General features: G+C 39.7%; 1 protein-coding gene across 2 annotated transcripts in view; it reads right to left on the minus strand.

Moving 5' to 3' along the window:
* Positions 1-3,681: 3,681 nt before the first annotated feature.
* The window catches only part of LOC138052073 (anoctamin-7-like), a 47,409-nt gene continuing 35,561 nt past the window's right edge, over positions 3,682-15,529 (minus strand). For both annotated transcript variants that reach the window (XM_068898434.1, XM_068898433.1), the window contains 6 exons: positions 15,499-15,529; positions 14,895-15,019; positions 10,636-10,841; positions 9,636-9,775; positions 8,282-8,372; positions 3,682-6,420 (listed from right to left, as the gene is read on the minus strand). The exon at positions 15,499-15,529 is cut by the window's right edge and continues 67 nt beyond it. In XM_068898434.1, the coding sequence (XP_068754535.1) occupies positions 6,235-6,420; positions 8,282-8,372; positions 9,636-9,775; positions 10,636-10,841; positions 14,895-15,019; positions 15,499-15,529 (779 nt within the window). In that variant the 3' untranslated portion in view covers positions 3,682-6,234. The remainder of the gene's footprint in view (positions 6,421-8,281; positions 8,373-9,635; positions 9,776-10,635; positions 10,842-14,894; positions 15,020-15,498) is intronic.

Raw genomic sequence — 15,529 nt, forward strand, 5'->3', positions numbered from 1 at the left:
GCCGGAAAAGTTTAAGGCGATGTTAAAGTGCTACTTTGACCAAAAAAACATTTTTTATTTTTCTTTGGATTTTAAACTATGCTACCTAAACAGTAACTGATCGAAGTTTTAAGCCTTGATTTCAAGAAGACACCTGTTTATTTCAACTGGAATTCTCTTGTTTAATGGTCCGCCATTACCAACAGCTGGATCGAGGAGAAAATGACGTCAAAGACGCGATAGTTTAAGAATGCAACGCGTGTGTACGCGGCTGAATTAATATGTAGCACGGGAGTTTCGGGCTTTCAGACTTGTAGACCCGCGTTTTGCACACATAGTAAGCCGCGTTTACACGCTCAAATTTTACACTTGTGAGTAAATGATGTCAGTAAAAAATGTCGCTTTTGTGTTTGTCAGGGATGGCGCAGTGGTGAGAGCACTCGCCTCCCACCAATGTGGCCCGGGTTCAATTCCCAGACTCGGCGTCATATCTGGGTTGAGTTTGTTGGTTCTCTACTCTGCACCGAGAGGTTTTTTCCGGGTACTCCATGGTCCCCTCTCCTCAAAAACCAACATTTGACTTGATTTGCGTTACATGGTAATTTCAGTTTATAGTGTCCCCAATTAGTGCTCCAGCGCTAGAACGACTCATGTAGACACTTAAATAAAGTTCCTTTCCTTTCAGCATTGTGATTTGCGACAATTCAGCTTCACGTGTTCGCAAGTATGTTTGTGCATCTCATAGATGTTTTGATTTTCAATTACAAATTCTGTTTTGATTAAAACAGACAAAGAAGATTTCCTGACCTGCCGGATGAAATACAAAGATGTCAAATATTACAACAAAATTAAAAAACGAAAAACGGAAGTTTCTTGGCTAAAAAGTAACGTTTTTTTTTACTGTGAAAGCGACGAGCGATTAACATTCTTCCCCGTAGTTCATTCAATGTAAACAAGAACGTTGACACAAGATGACCACGTGCACCTTTGTAGTTGCCTAGCACGTGATCAATTTCTCCCTTTTGACAGCAACATGACCTTCCCCTTGATTCAAACAAGTCATAGACTGCAGAAATTTTATTATTTTACGATATATTGCGATTTCGCTGAGAATTGGAAATTGAGAGTTTTATATACAAACTGTTCTTTTTTTCTTCATCAGTATTTTGACTCTGGGTGCCAGATGAATTTTTGTTTTCAAGGTCGGAGGGAACGCTCTGCGATTCCAAAACAACGGTCGGAGAGAGCGCTCCGCGATTCCAAATCAATGGTCGACCGTTGATTTGGAATCGTACAGCGTTCTCTCCGACCTTGAAAAAAAATTCCTCTGGCACACAGGGTATTTGTTAGCTTGCCCTTTACAGGTAACTCCCGTTTTTTCGGTACTTATTGGCGCAAACGTTAAGCCAAAAAACGTTGACCTGGCATGAGATTAGACTGAAAAGAAGAGGAATTATGAATGGGGAAACAACATGTACAGTCCTTCCTTACAGTGTGGAATAAACGTTTACTTCGGTGGAACTGCAAGGCATGCATGACATGCAGGAAAACGTCCTTCCGAGAAATTTGGAATATTTTTTTTTTTCAGACTATCTAAAGAAGAATTGACTTCAACTTGAACTTACATTCAGAGCCAGCTCATCGTCCAAGATAGACAGTTTTACAATGTACTGATTTGATGCCTGAAAATCTTCATTCAAGAGCGTGTTTTTGTATCTTTGAACTGAATTTATTACCGAAGCTTAAGAGTAAAAGACCTCAAAACGGGACAGGACATCATAGGGGTGTGCACCACGCGGTTTTGCTTTAGATAATGATTAGTTCAGTTTCAAAGCTTCTCTTATTTTAAAGACATTTTGCCTTTATATATACACACCACTAACGTGAATTTTTCGGATAGAGGGCCTGCAATTTCTTCGGCCCCGTCTTTCTGGAATTTGTGGATCCGCCCCTGGGACATGACAAAATAATCAACGTGAGAACATGTAAGCCAAAGGGCCACTGCTAGCACGGTGTCTGGGTGACCCCTCAAATGGTCTAAATGACCCCCTACTTGAAAAAAGTAACTGAAACGCAGCATTTCAATACCACTCAACTCAGAGCCTTCTATTTTTGTGTAACACGTACCATAGGTAACCCAGTTTACGCTCGAGGAGCATCTAGTTTTATGTATAAACCTTTTATCCCTTCAACGATCGTCCTGTTTTGGGTTGCAGTCTTTCCCCGACAGGTCACGTAAAAACGTGAGAAACGAAATTTTCCAAGAAAGTTGAACCATCACATCGATTGTACTTGTTTAGGTCATCGGTGACCCATATTTTTTTTGATCCTGAATCACTTATTTTACTTACTACCTGCAAAATAAGATGAAATGAAAAAAATCACCCTGAAAGAAGTTTTTTTTAAAAGTTCCTTTCCTCGTGCCATCGAATTTGGGAAGTGGTTATAACGGGTTGCGCTTACGAGGACGCTCGTTGAGGATAAACTCTACTGTTTACCACATCCCTAGTGGCGTGCAACTATCTAAAAATACCACACCTAAAAACCTATGCACGGAAACGTTCACTCTAACCGTTTATTTTTATGATTTTTGATGGATGAGCAGATGAGGCTACATCTCCTTTTGATGACCGATTTATCGAAATGAACGCATTTTCCATTGCCATTTTCTCTGAAACAAAGTCGGGGACCCCCCATTTTTTCATTTTTGGAGTAAGTACTTTATGACCTAACTCTAGGCGAGAAATGTACACAAAGTTTGAAGTTTTACCGATTTAAAGGAAGAGAAAAAAGTATGCGCAGCAACTAAATGGCGTGACAGAGCCCCCTTAAATCTCTTCAAATTTATGGGGAAAGGTTTTATTTCTAAGAAAAAAAAGTGTGTGAGAAAATTTTCCAGGCTATGAAATGTTCAAGCAAAAGCAAAACCATCATTTATGTCAAGACGAGATAAGAAGGGCTAATGACGTGTGACTGCCGACTGTTACTGATAACGGTAAAAGCGAAATCAACGGTTCTACTTGTTCAATATTTGTTAAGGGTCGCCTTAAAGTGATACTATGATTAAAGAATCAATTCTTTCTTTTTTCTCCCATGGATTTCAAAACTATGTTAACTGAACACTAACTGACCCTAAGTGACTGGAATTTTCCTATTTAAAGGTCCGCCATTACTAACTTTGAAATCTTGAGAGAGCTGAATCGAGGAGAGAATGACGTCAAAGACTCACTACTTTAAGAATGCAATGCGTGTGTATGCGGCTGAATTAATATGCAACACGGAAATTTCGGGCTTTCAAACTTTTAAACTCGTGTCTTGCGTATATAATAAAGCTGACTTTACAGCTAGTTAGTAAATGACGTCACTTTTCCAACCCTCTTGAGATCCAATTGGTCAGTTTTAAACATAAGTAATGGCGGACCGTGAAATTCAAAACTCACAACAACCTTTGGATCAAAATCAATTTCGGAATCTGAAGAAAAAAAGGAAGAGATTTTTTTATCATAGTACCACTCAAAGAGTTTCTGCAACAGTTCGAGCTGCAGCTAAAAGAATACCCGAGAAAAATAACAAAAGCTAACTTGAAGCAAGTCATTTAGTTCATGCGCAGTGTACCAACAAGCCTCACTTTCTTCCACGCTTTGTTTCCAGCTGAAGATACCGTATAATTTTTTCACTAAAACAAAATTAACTCAAAACGTGTCCACCGAACCAGTTTTATTGAAGTCAGTTTCTGTTCAGTCCCAGTCCACCCGGCCAGCAGGCAGTTCACCGCCATAGAGTGTTAACCGCTAACTAACAAGCTACGACAATCGCTATCTCCTTTTGGTATATACTATACTAACGTTATATTCAGTCCTCGATGTACTATCTATTACCCTCACCATTTTTACTCCCAGTAAATTTGAAGGACCGATCTCAAATCTATATGTGAAGTGTACAGTGCAGCTTAAATTTAACAACTGCTTGCTTTATGCCGTCAACCTCAACAATATTACGGCCGTTTATACGAGAGAAAATAATACGCGAAAGGAACTATTTTTACGAGTATAAACTCCCAGGCCAGAATAAGCCGCGGCTTGAGAAAGCCGTGAACGTAGATTTTGTACCATTCATACGGGGTGTTCGCGTCTTATGTAAGCCGCGGCTTATTTTCTCTCGTATAAACGGCCCTATTAAGTTATGCGCAATGTTTGTTCTAAAACCATCAAAGGAAAAAGGCCAAACGAACAAATACTGAAGTTTTAAGGACTTACGACGATGAGATAAAATTCTAGTGGTTTTAAAATGAAAAACAATAGAAAGAACTTGGATCCTTCATGCTCATCGCAGTGAACTAACAAAGTTCCTGGAACCTACGGCTGTTAAACCCAAACAACTCGGCCATCAATAATTAAAAACAAAAAAGGCAAGTATGTTAAACAGGATTTGCTTGCCCGGCCCTAAGTTTACTTGAAACTCTATCAAATGAAAGACTGAAACAGTAGATAAACAGTAACGCCAACTAGCAAATATTGAAAAAGTCATATTGTCTAAGTAAATTGATATATCACGCGTAAAAGGAAAGAACGCAGATGGAGCTAAGATTCCAGAAGGAGAAGGCACAGGCCTTTTCCACCAATTCGGAACCAATATCTAATTATATCGTTGTGAGAAAGATTGAGGGGATAAAGCTTAGGGTTAAAGTTAAAGAAGATCAATTATAATTCCTTGTTTCCTTTGTCATGGATCACCGTGCGGAACTAGAAAAGTAACAAATAATTTTAAAACCGTTTCTAGCAACATGATCAAGATCATGGGAAACCCACTGTATTTCACAGTAGAAAAGATCTGTTAAACGCACTTTCTTCAGTTCTTCCTAGTTAAGAAATTTTACATTCAAATATACGTGCTCTTCTCAGCAAGAGCCGTGTATTTATTTCTACGAAGCAGCATTAATTGAAATGGTCAATTCAATTCGGTTTATTCACAACAACAGTAGTGTTGTTGACAAAATGTCCACCGATGAGTTATCTGGAAAATTCCTTCCATTACTTTAATAATATAACTTAAAACCAAACCAAAACAACTTCTATAAAAAAAACCGCGATGGTCAATGATTCTGACGTTTTTCCTTGTAAAACTGAAAAAGAAAAAGCCTGCCATTTTCCACGGGCTTTGCAAAAAACGTAGCTCCTTCACTAGAGCTATCTGTAAATTAATTTTCTTTTTCATATAATAAAATAATTATCCCAAATAATTTAACTCACTAAATGGCATTTTACCTCCTGCTTTCACAACATACTATCAAGTCTTAACAATTGCATTTCAGAAAATACTTTGCCCGAAACTTTTCCCTAAGAGTATAGGGTAATAACATAAGATGATAAAATAAATAAAATATTAAAATTTGTAAATAAAGGCAATAAACGAGTTTTTCCTTTATCGATATAATTCACGGGCTAATAACAATAGAAGCATTTGAATATCTGATTGAGATTTCTTGTCACCTTGATCAAGAAGAGACGCGCTCCAAAAGGACAGGTTCATTAGGAAAATTGGTCAGTCTACTGTGGTTGCACGCGCTAATAATTTGTGCAATAAAAAAAAGCCCTGTCGGCGACTTGTCCGTATACGTTATTAGATCTTTTTTTTATTGAGATCTTCAGTCACTCAGTTCATTGCCAATGGAAATAACTTCTACGAGTCCTGTCTTTAGTTTGCTAGCAATGCTGACTCCCACCTTCGATAATCACTTTGGTTAAATTCGAACAAAAGCAGACGGCGAAGCTACACCTTTTTCAGTGCGCCTTCCTGTTTCAAGAACATTTAACAACCAAACATTCTAACATTCTGGATAGTCCACATTACAAGCAAGAAATTTCAAAACTCTCTAATGTAACGATTATTCCACAATAAGCAGGCTCCCAACAGTTGTGCCATTTGAAGACTGCAAGATGCAAAAACACTGATATGGAAAGTTGAACAAAATTGTCAAATTTCGTTGTGAACCGCCTCAAAGGGCCACATGGCGCTCAGAGATATAATGGATTTCGACCCACTTCGTCGATTTCTCTATTTTAACGGAAGTTCCCAGTTTAGACACGGTATTGAAAGGGACAGTAAATATTAAAGGAAATCATACAACCGTAATAAACGCGAGCAACATTGACCTGGAATGACGGAATCACAAAGTTTCCATAATGTAATTTGGAAGTGTTTTCGCGTCTTGCAAATGCATTTCTACACTACTACACAACATTGAGCACCCACACATTAAGGTATGTAGTCATCCTCCAAATCGTCAGCGCTTTCCCCATCGCTCTTTCCTCCCAACAGACCGTGGTGCTCTGACAGCGCTTGCTTGGCAAGGTAGGCCTCGCGTTTGATCTTGATCTCAAGGGATTGTGGGATATCTGGCACCAACAAGTCGATCAGACGTGAAACGAAGAAGACAAAATGCTGCACAGAAAAGTAAACTACGTAAGTTACGCGGCTGACTGGCCTAAAGTTACCAACAGAGAGAAATGAATGTGTCCAAGGGGTTCTTTTTCCAAGGGCGAGGATATTAGTCACCATAGGTACTGTGGTCTGATACGGAGCCCTTCTTTGTGTGTCACGCAACGCTACGACACAAGGAACGGCTGCGTAGGTCCTGTAGTTTAGCCTCAGTCTGAACATGATGCTTTCCCAATTGACCGTTTTTAGCAGACTTAACTGATTTGAGTGTAATGAGAAGTGCTAGTTTTGTACCCCATATGAACCATGTGAGCGTTAGCCCTACTAGTGGAATGGGCCCATACCGTCAAGGACAGAGGAAAACTCTAAACAGGGTTAAAGGTTAAGTCTGTTGAAATATAAAGTGCTACACGGCCAACGTTTGTAAAACCGTAACCCAGTTAAGTCTGTTGAAATATAAAGTGCTACACGGCCAACGTTTGCAAAAACGTAACCCTTCCTTGTACTTGTACACGTTTTTAGGGTTACCGGTACTTGAGTTTTGACCAAATGGTAGACACTGGAATGGAATTGCGGGGAGAACATGTGGAAAGTCAGGCGCGAACGAGACTCTGCGTTACCAGTACAGCGCTCTACCAATTCGGGCACGGTCGGGTACGGTCGTACCTCTTGTTGAACAACGTATTTCATTGGATGTATAGTGTCGCACTTCCTATTGTTTTCTGTGCTAAATCCATTGTTATCTTTGTTCTATTGCTCTTTTTGCCAATCCTGAAGCCCGTTCAATGAGGTAAGATACGACCAACCAATTGAACTATTAAGCCAACCTGGGACTTGGCCATTTTGTAAGTGCATAACAAACCCATAGAGCATATAAATACAAAGCGACATTAAGTATGAAAGCATTGTACAGGGTTCTCGACAGTTTTCTAAAGTAGAGAATATATTTCTAAAAGCACCGGACGTGACATTTTTGGTGCCTCCTTCGAGCTACTTAGGGGGGTCTTGGGGGTCATGCCCCCCCCCCCCCCCCAAAGATATTTTTAAAATAGAACATTCAGAAACCCTGTTTCCAGTGTTTCTGGAGTAATAGAACGCTAGAATCACTTTCCCAGGCAAGGCTGGAGTTTACTCAAATTCTATTTAAAAAGTGAGTAAAAGTCTCTCTTACGAGCCTGAAGACCCATTAAGGCCGGCGCTTATCTCCGGTTTCCGTAGCATGAAGCGACTAGGAGTATTTATGCTCACCCCTGGATGGGATGCTAGTCCATCGCAGGGTTACCCCCAGCATTACGCCGGTACCCAATTATACACCTGGGTGGAGAGAGGCACCGTGAGAGTAAAGTGTCTTGCTCAAGAACACAACATAATGTCCCCGGCCAGGCCCCGAACCCGGACAACTCGATCCGGAGTCGCGCACACTAACCATGAGGCCACCGCGCCTCTCCAAAAAAAAAAAAAGTGAGGAAAAAAACATAATAACAACAAAATATAACAAACCGCTCATATTATATTGGCATGAAAGTACCGGACATAGAATGGGAAACAACCAGACGAAACGTCCGGCTTCAAACGAATACCCTGATTTCATAAAATTTTCAGGCTTACGTTCGTTACTGCCAAAGTAGCGTTTATAACCGCTATGATCAAAGTCTCCACGTGTTCTATCCCACAGGTTAAATACATATGTTTCATATTATAATGTCGCTTGATCAGATTAACTTCCTAACAAATCCGAAAAATGTCGCAGTAAAACTAACAAAAGCGACGTCTTGACCGTACACCTAGTCAAACAAAAATCGCGACTGACGCGAGTCTTAAAAAATGGCAAACTTTCATCACCTTTAATTTAAAGTAATCTTACCTCAAACATGATGACAAATCCAAGCCGAAGGGCCAACAGATGCCAGTAAAAACTGGTAAAATGGCCTTCTCGATTCCTGAATTCCGGATACCTGAAAAAAAAAAACAACAATAACAAGGTGTGATATTTACTCCGGGTGGTCCGAAACAGGTTACGCGCTTTGTAATTTGCGAGCGTTTTTACTTTCTCTTTTTGGTCGCAATATTTAGAAAAGGTGATCATCGGTCCAGGGTGCAGTGTTCAAGGGAGTGTTTCAGAATCGTTCAACCTAATTATACTTAATACGAGAGATTTTTTTAAGAGTGTTTTACGTGTACGGCGCAGGCATGACCACAAGCAATATATGCGCAAACTCAATGGCGTTTTGATCATCATTAATTAGGACCTTTCTTGTTAAGTTACTCACCAATTGACAAGTCAATGGGTCTGCGTATATTGCATGTGCTTATGGTGTGTCACACGCAAAAAAAAAACAGCTTTAACAGCCCGCAAATATCAATACTGTGCTCATAACATCATTACAGTTCTTGTTACACCACAAATCTTGAAATTATGATCTTATCTACAATGGACACGAGCATGCTCGCCATAAAAAAAGAGCTCTTTTCAGGAATCTGCAATGGACCCCAAACCGATGTTGACCGGTTTACATAAGCATGACATTGAGGTCACCTCATCTGTCCAGAATTTTAAGAGTGTGAGACACTGAGGTTTTGTCGTTGAAAATACCAGCTTCTTTAAACCAGTTGTGGGATCATTAAATATTCCCGAATGCAGGGGCAATACATTTTATACCGAACACAGGTAAATGAACGAAACCTTCATTTAAGGGCGGTGCCAACGATTGTTATTGCGCATACGTTCTGCGCATCTCGAGATACTCGGGTTTCCTATGGCTGGTACTTATTAATACCGGGATATTTTTGCTTGGTTTAAGACTATGTGGGTAATGCAGAACTTAGCAAGCTCTCTTGGTATCCAAAAACAAAATTGGGAGTAACCACGCCATTTTCAGATAACCAAGCTTCAACTCGGAAAAGAACAAGATAAATAACTTTGTGATTTAAAGCTTTTTACAAATATTGTTGATAAATTATCTCCGAAAGATGTATGGTTACCCCAAATTTTCTTTTGGGAGTTCAACAACACTTGTTAAGATCTCCTTCTGCCGCATATTCAGTAAACCACGCAAAATACCTTTAAATAGTAGGCACCGTCCTTAACGAGGCTATACACATAATGATTAAACACTAATAAATTTGCTGCCCTCCATTCACAAAAAAATCAAGAAATTATTGTATATAGAATTAAATGAGACATTCAATAAGCCTGCAAAAGTAGACATTAAACCAACCTGCAGGGTATACTCGTGGTATTGGGTGGCGACCAAGCCAATGAAAAGTTGAGGTACCCATTCAGTGAATTATCCTCTGATACGGCAAACCGGTACAAGAGCTTGGGCAAGAACGTAGATGTGAATGCGATAAGAAAAGCCTGGAATGAAAAAAATATATATATATATACATATGACTTCACAGAAGTTTAGGTTTCACGAGTAACCATCGTTTTAATGCTACAGAACTGTTTCGTGTGGTACAAGTACCACACTCATCAAGCAACTTTAACGACTGAACTGTTGAAATTGGAAAGCTGGCAGTTAAATACGGAAATTTGAATGGTTGCTATAGTAAATGCGTTACATTTAAGGAGCTGCTAGGTAACAAAACATGATATAAGGGGATTATATGTCGGTATTTTAAATTAACGTTACTCTAAAGTTCCGTATAATATATATATATATATATATATATATACACACGTGTATGTATCATGTATAAGATAAGAATGAACTGCTGGGACACATCCAGTAGTTAATATTAATGAAAGAGGAATGATAATCATATCTGAAAAGTCCCCCTCTAATTGGGCTTTCGATCTTCATCGTGAACAAATTCGGTCACGTGACAGGCAGCAAGGCAGCCCAAGCAACACATCCTGTAACAGGCGCTGCAATGTTGTCTATGGAATCATGTGTGGCACCCGGGGGAGCCATGAAACTCAGCACGGAGGATGATCTCATGCGGAGGGGTGTGGAAGAGAATATGAGGGAAAGGCTGGAGGCACCATTTCAAAAAGAAGGGGGTCCTGAGATTCACTCTATCCCACGCGTGTGACAGCGTGTGGCCTTGCTGCCTATCACGTGACAGGGATATATGAAGTGGCTGACTTTATTCGCGATTAAGACACCAGGTTCGATGAAAAGGTCGATTAGAATAAGACTATTTACAGTATTTTGATTGATTCTCTCTTTTTATCATTTCTATGGATTCTGTCAACCAATCGGCTGTACTTACGTTGCTAATGACCGCTATCTTAGCAACACTGTCCAGGATATCAAACCAGATTCCAATATCCTGCGCTCTGTCAGCAATCGGTCTTCTCACTTCACACACAAACTTGTCTGAATCAATTCTGATCTCAAAAACGTTGTTGGCGAGAGCAAAGAACGGAGCCAAAGGAAACGCAGCAACAAAGATTGTGATGAAGCCAAACTGGAGAACTGTAGAGAAAACAATATTGGAAATAAATAGGGAAATGGACAACTTAGGGATTCTCTTAAACGTCTTCAAATCAGTTTAAGTGTTTAGACCTTTTACACATTTACACTAGATAAACAAATTTGGATAGACAGACTCGATGCGCAGCCAGAAATCAAGAAAGCAGACATCTCTTTATCCTGCACGGGTTAGATCATCCAGTTTAACATGTTACATTTTGCTAGGTACGGACTTAACGGTTCGAGTCAAGAGACAATTCGTTGGTGAGTTGTAAGAGTAATTGTTTTAAAAGTAAACGTTTCCAGCGTTAGCCCTTCGTCAGAGTGTTCTCTGACAAAGGGCTAACGCTCGAAAAGTCAGCTTTCCAAATTGTTCACGGTGGTAATTCGACTTTTATCGACACGTTTGATAAAACCAAATTTTCCTGTTTCATTCTCCCACCGACGCAGCACCACAATTTCTTTAGAAACTTGAAATTCGTTTTAAAAGTCAGTATGCTACCGTTGAGAAATAGATTTACTGTCGTTTGAAAACATCTATTCCAGTTATTGTGTTTCTAATGAAAAGAACCTTAATGCACATAAATTCTAGTAAGTGTCAGATTTACAATTAGCCAATAAAATCAATTAATGTATAATATTACTAAAAATACGTTACTTATAAGCCTGGTTTCCCTAGCGACGCAAGCATAAACACGCAAGCGCACTCGCTTACTTGTTGTTAATTAATGTCTTTTCTTCTAACAAAAGAAATGAGGCTGTAATGAACAACAAGCTACTGAGTCTGCGTATACTTCTTGTGCTTGTGCTTGCACCGCTAGTGAAAACCAGGCTTTACTAATATACCATTTTATGCCGTCACATTAACATTTTTCTTATTCATGAATAACTCTTTTATGCATTATTACAGTAAATGTTTCACCTTTTCCCCACTTATATGTTCCAGTTACCACAAATAAAACTGACGTTTCAGCTTTTCTCTGTTGTGTTCACAAAATAAGACGTCTCAAACCATCCAAGAGTTTTGCAGTGTTTCATAGGTTTCCCCTAATCTTTCATCGTAACAAAATAATATTCCATTGTTTGGGTTTTTGATGAAAGTATCTTCTTGTACAAGCAAGTTCCAACCTGCTACCAGCATTCTGCATGCGGGGGCAGATTTAGGGATACCTATTACTAGTTATAGAAAATGGTTTAAACCCAGGAGTTACATACCTCGGTGGCATTTGATCGCCTGGGTGAAAGTAGTCCGAGAAGGACTGTTGTCAATGACTGACATTTCGACAACCTGAGCGGAAGTCATCTTCAGAATCAAGTGACGGTTGGAAATTCAAACCAATGTAGTGATGCTCTGGTCTGTGTTATGATTGGTAGCGGGAAAAGTAATGTGATTGGTTGTGAGGATAGTGAGTGGTGATTGGTTCATTACAATCTGGTTTGTAAGTGAAGGTCGCAGTAGCTGAGCGGGAAAAGGTGTGTACATAGTTAAGGTTTTCTATTTAGTAATCGTTTGTAAGGCGCAGGTAAAGGTTGGCAACGGTTTAATGTAATTTGTTCCAAGTTTGTATACCAGCTTTCACATGTAAGGCGCTGGTAATAGTTCATACAGTAGGTTAAGCACTTAGCAGAGACCCAGTCGATAGTTTGTTTTGTTCTTGAATGGTGTTCAGCAATCTTGTTATTGGACCGCTGAGTGAACGACAAGACAGTTTGGATTTCCAGGATTTATTTGAAAGGAAGTAAAAGAGACTGAGGCTATCGAAAATAGTAAAATGACAACAATCGCTTAACATGAATGCAAACCTTGATTGTAATCACGGAAAAAGAAACTTATTTCAAAACTTACGTTTGTCCAAGCCAGTCCAGACGTTACATCAGCCGTAAGAAAACATGAAATTAGCATCTGATGCAACTAAACATTATATTCGCGTGAAACGAACTAGCGTCTTTTAGGCAGGTCCGATAACATGACCTTTGATAGTCTATTGTAGGTCCAGTCTCTCTTGTTCATTAATGCGCGAAACATTTATTGAGATCACCATTCTTAGTCGCTCGTTTGTGTTCTGTGTTTTAGGTTCCTGCTGGTTTCACCAATGTAAGTGACCTGCCAATCGCAGAATGTGATATTGTATACGGGCTACCTGTCCGTCCTTGGGGTCGTCTTTGTCTTTGACATTCGTTAATAAGCGCCGTAAAGTTGTTATAGGTTTGTGGGCAACGCATATGGTGTAAGGTTGTAGCATGCCGAGTGTTTGGTCTAATTACCGGATCGTAGACAGTTCTGTTACGGTCCACAATCAAGTTGATTACATAATAGTACTAAAAAGATTTCAAAATGGTATACTCTCAGCAAGGGCATACCCAGGAGCTCACGGCAACTCAGACCATAACCCAGTAGTGATAAAATTGAGAATCAGGTTGAAGAAGCTAGAAAAAGCCAAGAGAGTCGCGTGTATGAATGTACAGCAACTGAGAGCAAATCCAGAGAAGCGAAATGAACTCAGCGCCAAGATATCTGAAAAGGTGAATGACGTGGAAGTGCAGAATAATGTCGAACCTGGCCCAGAACAAATCGATCAGGTAGACATGGAATGGGACATTATTAAGAACACACTAAACGAAACTGCTACAGAAGTACTCGATAAAGTAGAAAGACGAAAGAAGACACCATGGATGACAGATAGAAATGATGGCTGAAAGGAGGAAATTCAAACGAAACTCATTATTAATAATTATCATCAAAAAGTAAAACACATAACAAATTTCAAAAGTCAAACGTGTCGTCAGGTGTCAACAAGAACAAAGATGGGAAGCTTTGCTACGAGAAAGAGAACATCATGGAGAGATGGGTTGAATACCTATGTGAATTGTTTGATGACGCAGGTAGACCTGACACAATAGATGAAAGCATTTTGGAAAATGAAGTTGAAGATCCTCCAATATTGATGTCTGAACTGGGATGTGCTATAAAAGAGATGAAAGAAGGAAAGCGACTGGACAAGATGGCGTGGTAATAGAAATGATAAGGCACATGGGAGAAAATTGCTGCTGGTAAGCTAGAAACAGAAATAGCAGACGTGCAATTTGGGTATAGAAAGAACTTAGGTACCCGTGAAGCCATTTTTGCCTTGAGGATAATAAGTGAGAGAATGATACAAGTTCAAAAAAATATCTGTCTGTGCTTCATCGACTACGAGAAAGCATTTGACAAAGTACAACACCACAAGCTTATTAACTACTTGCAAAACATCATATTGGCAAATACAATTTACAACTAATACAGAACCTGTACCGGAAGCGGAAAGTTGCAATGAGATTGGAGAAAGAGTCGTCAGAATGGACGACGATGAGAAGAGGTGTCAGACAAGGATGTGAACTTTCGCCACGCTTATTCAACTTCTACACCGGAACGATCATGCGTGAGGTAGACACAGAGGAACTGGGTGTAACCATAGGAGGAAGAAAAGTACGCAGATGATACCGTCTGAGAGTGAAGACAATCTTCAAATGTTGGATCGAGTGTGAAAATCAAGTGAGAACTACGGATCGAGATTAAATGCAAAGAACACTAAAGCTATGCTGATCTGCAAGAAATCAGAGGAAGTGTTATCAACTGGAGGGAAAATGGTCAAAAAAGTGAAATTGCAAGTTGGAAATGAGAACATACAAGAAGTTGATCATTCCTGCTATGTCTTGAAGTGTAAGGAAGGAGAAAGTATAACATGACCTCCTGCCTCCCCAGGAGATGGAACTTTACATGACATGAATCACCACTCACTATCCTCACAACCAATCACATTACTTTGTCCACAACCAATCACAACACAGACCAAGGAATAACTATATTCGTTTGAATTTCCAACCGTCACTTGACTCTGAGGATGACTTCGCTCAGGTTGTCGAAATGTCAGTCATTGACAACTTTCACCTAGACGACCAAATTCCATCGAGATATTATACTAGTTATAGGAATCACTTTTCATTCGTATGAAAAAAAAAAAGATCAGTCATCACCACACAAATTTTGCTTTCAGGCTCGACTTGAAGGCCACTCACTCATTTCCAGATATTCTTGAAAGAGTCCCTCGTTTTCCACTAGTTCATAATCAGCCTCCCATCTAGGTTTGTTTTCTTCCTTTTTCGTTCCACGCTTTTTTCTTTTAATCCACTGCTTCAGCATTCTGCAATGGAATATTACAACAATTCCTATTGATTACGGAATTCACAAGCAACTAGATACAAACTGAAGGTATGCGAGACAACCGTGACGATATCAATATGATAATTCAAAGAAAACATATCTTGATTGAAGAGTTTTGAATGGGCGTGCGAGTTCTTCGGTGGACTCATTGCCATCTCGTAAGTTCGCAGTAGCACTTTTCTTTTGACCAAGAAGGCACTTCAGTCGGAGTTTTGCACAGTTTCCATCAGAAGAGATTCCGGAGAATATATTTAATTAACAAATAAAGAAGCCTTGACTGTGTTCTGTTCTGTTGTAAAGCACGCAGGAAGCGGCTAGAGCACGAAAGAAGTGTAGGGGGAAACACGAGCCGATAGGCGAGTGTTTCTCCCTACTTCTTGAGGCTAAGGTTTAACTGCGCTTTGAACCCCTGCTTACCCGCATGATAGTCCGATGCTCCTTTAAAACCAATTTACTTACGGAATAACAATTTCCTGCACATTGTTGATCG

Source organism: Montipora capricornis, chromosome 6 (assembly GCF_036669925.1).
Source record: "Montipora capricornis isolate CH-2021 chromosome 6, ASM3666992v2, whole genome shotgun sequence".
NCBI classification, from domain to species: domain Eukaryota; kingdom Metazoa; phylum Cnidaria; class Anthozoa; order Scleractinia; family Acroporidae; genus Montipora; species Montipora capricornis.